The following is a 6,429-nucleotide window of genomic DNA, read 5'->3' as shown; positions in this document are numbered from 1 at the left end:
TCTGATGTTGTCGCCGTCAGAGCTGAAGCTCCTCCTGAAGGACGCCGGCTGCAGGTGAAAGTTTGAGGTGTTTAAATGTTTTTTCAGAGGCAGCTTTTACAGTAAAAGTGGAAATGAGACAAAAATCAGCTTCTGAGTTTCAAACCGTCTATTTTCAAAGATTAGACAACACGTGCACACATTAAAGAACATTATGTGGGGGAGCAGAAGAAGAAGAAGAAGACTGAGAATGAGACCAAACTGCAGGAAAAAAGTCCTGCTGTGAAGAAAAGTGGAAAAGTCTTTTCTGGTCTTTTATCAAACTGTCTAAACACCGAAAACTTTGCTAAAAACATTATCTGGGACTGGATAGTGTAAATGCATAAACATAAACATAAATGCATAAACATAAACATTATCTGGGGGAGCAGAAGAAGAAGAAGACATTCAGAAGGAGACCAAACTGCAGGAAAAAAGTCCTGCTCAGAAGAAAAGTGGAAAAGTCTTTTATCAAACTGTCTAAACACCGAAAACTTTGCTGAAAACCCTAAACCTAAACCCTAAACCCTTAATCTAACCCTAAACCCTAAACCTAAATCCTAAACCTAACCCTAAACCTAACCCTGAACCTAAACCCTAAACCTAAACCTAAACCTAACCCTAAACCTAACCCTAAACCTAAACCTTAACATAAACCCTAAACCTAACCCTAAACCTAAACCTAACCCTAAACCTAACCCTGCGGAGCTGCAGCCTTTAACCACGTGACCCAGCAGGTCACTTGCAGTCGCAGAGCAGCGCGGCGCCCCGCAGCGTCCAGTGCTCCACCGGCTGCACGCTCCTCAGCTGCAGGTAGAAGACGAAGTTCAGGTCGGTGCGACGCGGCTTTTTGTAGACCGGACACGAGTACAGGCCGGCGCCGGGCTGCCGCTTACTGTCGGCCATGTTGGCTGAGCTGACGGCGTAGACGTGCACCACCGGGAGCGGCGTGAACAGGACCTGAGCAGACAGAGGTGTAATTATAAAGCCTAAGCTGGTGAAGAAGTAAAAGCAGAACACACTGACTTTGAGCGGGGCTTCAGCGAGTTTGGCACCACGCCGGTCCCATCCGGCCCCGTCCAGGAAGAGCCCGTATATGTAGACCCCGCCCACATGCTCAGGAGGCGGGGCCGACACGTCCTCCCTCATCATCCTGGTGACATCATTGCAGAGGACGACGCTGTCCAAGGCCCAGCCCCCGGACAGGTTGGCGCGCGTCGTCTCCTGACACATGGCGGTCAGAAAGCCCTGAAACACAAACGCACGTGAAGGCGGGGCGTTTCTCAACCGATGAGGTCCCAGAAGTCAGACCCAACCTGCGGGTTGAAGAAGCCGGTGAGCCAGAACTGATTTGGGCGGCCGGTGCCGATCCAGACGCTGAGCTGCTGGTTCCTCTCCAGCAGCTCGCTGAACCAGAAGCCCAGCGTGGCCGATGGCCAGCTGCGCCGCAGCCAGAGGCGCGGCACGCGGGCGTCGAACATGCAGTCGAGTGCGTCGCGCAGGTCCTCCGACATGATGATCGTACCTGCAGCCGGAAGCAGAAACGCCACAAAGTTTGGACCAAACCTTCACCCAGTAAGAAGCTCGGTTTAGTTTCTGCTCCTCCTGCAAAACCTTAAAATGAGACGAACTTTCCCTTTAAAGCAGCTGCGTTTTAGACCTTCTGTGAGCAAAATAAGTCAATTATTATCAGTCAGCCTGAGAAAAACAGCTTCCTGGTGACCCTGTGGGCTCAGTACAGCTCAGCTGCAGGGTCCAGGGAAAGCTCTTTGATCCTGACATCACAGCTCAGGTGAAGCAGCATCTTCAGTGTTTTCTAACCTCAGGTTTCATCAGACTTTAGGTCTGAAACGACTCATTTTACTGCAGCTCATCCCTGACGGTGAACCCGAGTGTGTGTCTGTGGGACTGACCGTCGATGGCCAGTTTGAGGTCGGTGAGCGTGCTCCGAACGCTGCTGAGGACCCGCTGCATGCGCTCCACTTCCTGTCGGAGGAAGATGTTCATTGGCTGAAGTGGACCCATCTTCTGCAGCTGACCTTTCACCTTTTAAGACACACACAAATTTAATATTGATCCGTTTGTACACATAGCCGTCAGGGACTGTGATACTGTGGTGGTAAGATTGCCAACTTTCATGTTGGTGACCTGGGTTCAAATCCCCTGCATGAAAGGTATTACCTCCGGTAGGGGTCCTTAGGCAAGACCCCCTTACCCTATCTGCCTACCTGTAGCTTTGGATAAAAGCGTCTGCTAAATGCATAAACATAAGCAGCGTCTCTGCGTCAGTTGGAGCTTTTGGGAACCTTGGCTCAGCCACAGCTCACCTGGCCCTAAAGAGAACAGCAGGAAGCTAGCAGAGAACAGCAGGAAGCTAGCAGAGAACAGAAGGAAGCTAGCAGAGAGCAGAAGGAAGCTGGCAGAGAACAGAAGGAAGCTAGCAGAGAACAGAAGGAAGCTGGCAGAGAACAGAGAACAGAAGGAAGCTAGCAGAGAACAGAAGGAAGCTGGCAGAGAACAGAAGGAAGCTAGCAGAGAACAGAAGGAAGCTAGCAGAGAACAGAAGGAAGCTAGCAGAGAACAGAAGGAAGCTGGCAGAGAACAGAAGGAAGCTAGCAGAGAACAGAAGGAAGCTAGCAGAGAACAGAAGGAAGCTGGCAGAGAACAGAAGAAAGCTAGCAGAGAGCAGAAGGAAGCTAGCAGAGAACAGAAGGAAGCTGGCAGAGAACAGAAGGAAGCTAGCAGAGAACAGAAGGAAGCTGGCAGAGAACAGAGAACAGAAGGAAGCTAGCAGAGAACAGAAGGAAGCTGGCAGAGAACAGAAGGAAGCTAGCAGAGAACAGAAGGAAGCTAGCAGAGAACAGAAGGAAGCTAGCAGAGAACAGAAGGAAGCTGGCAGAGAACAGAAGGAAGCTAGCAGAGAACAGAAGGAAGCTAGCAGAGAACAGAAGGAAGCTGGCAGAGAACAGAAGAAAGCTAGCAGAGAACAGAAGGCAGCTAGCAGAGAACAGAAGGAAGCTAGCAGAGAACAGAAGAAAGCTAGCAGAGAACAGAAGGCAGCTAGCAGAGAACAGAAGGAAGCTAGCAGAGAACAGAAGGAAGCTAGCAGAGAACAGAAGGCAGCTAGCAGAGAACAGAAGGAAGCTAGCAGAGAACAGAAGGAAGCTAGCAGAAAACAGAAGGAAGCTAGCAGAGAACAGAAGGAAGCTAGGAGAGAACAGAAGGAAGCTGGCAGAGAACAGAAGGAAGCTAGCAGAGAACAGAAGGAAGCTAGCAGAGAACAGAAGGAAGCTGGCAGAGAACAGAAGGAAGCTGGCAGAGAACAGAAGGAAGCTGGCAGAGAACAGAAGGAAGCTGGCAGAGAACAGAAGGAAGCTAGCAGAGAACGTAAGGAAGCTAGCAGAGAACAGAAGGAAGCTGGCAGAGAACAGAAGGCAGCTAGCAGAGAACAGAAGGAAGCTGGCAGAGAACAGCAGGAAGCTGGCAGAGAACAGAAGGAAGCTAGCAGAGAACAGCAGGAAGCTAGCAGAGAACAGAAGGAAGCTGGCAGAGAACAGAAGGAAGCTAGCAGAGAACAGAAGGAAGCTAGCAGAGAACAGAAGGAAGCTGGCAGAGAACAGAAGGAAGCTGGCAGAGAACAGAAGGAAGCTGGCAGAGAACAGAAGGCAGCTAGCAGAGAACAGAAGGAAGCTAGCAGAGAACAGAAGGAAGCTAGCAGAGAGCAGAAGGAAGCTAGCAGAGAGCAGAAGGAAGCTAGCAGAGAACAGAAGGAAGCTAGCAGAGAACAGAAGGAAGCTAGCAGAGAACAGAAGGAAGCTAGCAGAGAACAGAAGGCAGCTAGCAGAGAACAGAAGGATGCTAGCAGAGAACAGAAGGAAGCTAGCAGAGAACAGCAGGAAGCTAGCAGAGAACAGAAGGAAGCTAGCAGAGAACAGAAGGAAGCTAGCAGAGAACAGAAGGAAGCTAGCAGAGAACAGAAGGAAGCTAGCAGAGAACAGAAGGAAGCTAGCAGAGAACAGAAGGAAGCTAGCAGAGAACAGAAGGAAGCTAGCAGAGAACAGAAGGAAGCTAGCAGAGAACAGAAGGATGCTAGCAGAGAACAGAAGGAAGCTAGCAGAGAACAGAAGGAAGCTAGCAGAGAACAGAAGGATGCTAGCAGAGAACAGAAGGAAGCTAGCAGAGAACAGAAGGCAGCTAGCAGAGAACAGAAGGAAGCTAGCAGAAAACAGAAGGATGCTGAGGCTTGGACTGGGCGGTAGAGATACTTTTTCATTTCTGTCCCGTATTTCTTCCAAAAAAGCAACTTGTGTTTATTGTGTTGGACAAATAGTGGCTAATTTCTGTTGAAATGTCACCAAAACTCAGCTCTTCAGAGAGCATCTCCTATCCCAGCACTTACCTTGTACTTCCCTCCCCCCTCTATCTCTGCACTTTATCTTTCTGCACTTCCTTCTATGCCTGCACCCTATCTCTACTCTGTCCCCTCTGACAGAGTCGGACTCCTGGGTTCCTTCTATGTAGCTTATTGTTAGCTTATTAGCTTGTTAGCTTTGGATAAAAGCGTCTGATAAATACAGAAACATGTTAATCACCACCATTAACACACTGATCTGTCCATCCTGTTCGGGTTCTGGAGGTTCTGGAGCTCGGTCACACACCTCGTGCGGTACGTAGTCCGGCGGCAGCTTCTCGAGCATCTCGTTGGCTTGCCGCTGGACACTGGCCTCCCTGGTCTCTCCGGCTCCGCCCCCGCTGTCCTTCGGCTGGATGCTGGTGATGGTGCTGAAGGTCTCGTTGGCCAGGTTCGTCTGGTAGGTGATGTCGGCGTTAGGGTGGAGCCCGAACACCTGCAGACAGGCAGAACATAAGGAGACTCTGCAGGTCTGGGGGGTCTTTGGTTTAAAACGAGTCTCAGACCTCGGGGGAGTCGAGCGGCGGCAGCGCCTCGATGTGCTGCAGGACGTCCTGGACGGTCTTGGGGTTGCTGGGGACTCTGTAGCCCTGATAGAAGCAGAAGTCGTCCCTGAAGGTGTTCTCGCTGAACCAGACCCGCGTGAAGGTGTTCAGGAGGCGTTTGTCCAAGTCGTCGGTCACCCGGCCGCCGTACTGGACCTCACCTGCACGACGGACACAGAAACACGGCTGAAACAGCGAGCTGGACGTCCTGCTTCAGCCTCTGGTCCGTTAGAGAAAGTCTCAGAAAGCAGCAACAGTTACAGGTCGTCTTCTACTGAGGTGCTCGGATCAGTTCAACAACATTTTCTGGATCTGATGTTGGTTCAGTTCCCCTCCTCCAGAACAATCCTTCACCTTTTCAGGTGGTAAAAAAGAGCTGGCAGCGCAGAGCAGAGGGATGAAGGAGAGTTTCTGTTGATTTAAGACAATAATGTGACCACGGGGGGTTTCTTTGTGGTAAACTTTAATTCAGACGAGTCTTTGGTGGGTTCTTTAGCTGCAGTAGGACTTTAAATGATGTTCTGTGCTAACATGTGGCGGTGTTAAATAAACTGGACATGCAGAATGATGTCATGTGGTGGTCGGCTGTTTCTTATTTTGTCCTGTCAGAGCTCCTCACATATAAAGCTCTTAATGACCGAGCTCCATCACATCTTAAAGATCTCACAGTTGGATATTTCCCCAACAGAGCACTTTGCTCTCAGGCTGCAGGTTTCCTTGTGGTTCCCAGAGTTTCTAAAAGCAGAATGGGAGGCAGAGCCTTCAGTTATCAGGCCCCTTAAAGCAGAACGGGAGGCAGAGCCTTCAGTTATCAGGCCCCTAAAAGCAGAATGGGAGGCAGAGCCTTCAGTTATCAGGCCCCTAAAAGCAGAATGGGAGGCAGAGCCTTCAGTTATCAGGCCCCTAAAAGCAGAATGGGAGGCAGAGCCTTCAGTTATCAGGCCCCTAAAAGCAGAATGGGAGGCAGAGCCTTCAGTTATCAGGCCCCTAAAAGCAGAATGGGAGGCAGAGCCTTCAGTTATCAGGCCCCTAAAAGCAGAATGGGAGGCAGAGCCTTCAGTTATCAGGCCCCTAAAAGCAGAATGGGAGGCAGAGCCTTCAGTTATCAGGCCCCTAAAAGCAGAATGGGAGGCAGAGCCTTCAGTTATCAGGCCCCTAAAAGCAGAATGGGAGGCAGAGCCTTCAGTTATCAGGCCCCTAAAAGCAGAATGGGAGGCAGAGCCTTCAGTTATCAGGCCCCTAAAAGCAGAATGGGAGGCAGAGCCTTCAGTTATCAGGCCCCTAAAAGCAGAATGGGAGGCAGAGCCTTCAGTTATCAGGCCCCTAAAAGCAGAATGGGAGGCAGAGCCTTCAGTTATCAGGCCCCTAAAAGCAGAATGGGAGGCAGAGCCTTCAGTTATCAGGCCCCTAAAAGCAGAATGGGAGGCAGAGCCTTCAGTCATCAGGCCCCTAAAA

General features: G+C 50.5%; 1 protein-coding gene across 1 annotated transcript in view; it reads right to left on the bottom strand.

Annotated features, from left to right (window-relative positions):
* Nucleotides 1–330: 330 nt before the first annotated feature.
* The window catches only part of LOC140284988 (dynein axonemal heavy chain 5-like), a gene marked incomplete at its 5' end in the record, with an annotated part of 13,594 nt that continues 7,495 nt past the window's right edge, over nt 331–6,429 (bottom strand). Inside the window, 7 exons of the mRNA XM_072379049.1 lie at nt 331–532; nt 628–978; nt 1,045–1,266; nt 1,335–1,543; nt 1,932–2,064; nt 4,677–4,865; nt 4,936–5,135. Of these exons, the coding sequence (XP_072235150.1) occupies nt 757–978; nt 1,045–1,266; nt 1,335–1,543; nt 1,932–2,064; nt 4,677–4,865; nt 4,936–5,135 (1,175 nt within the window). The remainder of the gene's footprint in view (nt 533–627; nt 979–1,044; nt 1,267–1,334; nt 1,544–1,931; nt 2,065–4,676; nt 4,866–4,935; nt 5,136–6,429) is intronic.

The sequence above is a fragment of the Leuresthes tenuis genome, unplaced genomic scaffold (genome assembly GCF_036924035.1).
Source record: "Leuresthes tenuis unplaced genomic scaffold, fLeuTen1.0.hap1 SCAF_24, whole genome shotgun sequence".
Lineage (NCBI taxonomy): Eukaryota > Metazoa > Chordata > Actinopteri > Atheriniformes > Atherinopsidae > Leuresthes > Leuresthes tenuis.
The sequence above is the reverse complement of the archived record's forward strand: the minus strand, read 5'-3'. Positions and strand labels throughout refer to the sequence as shown.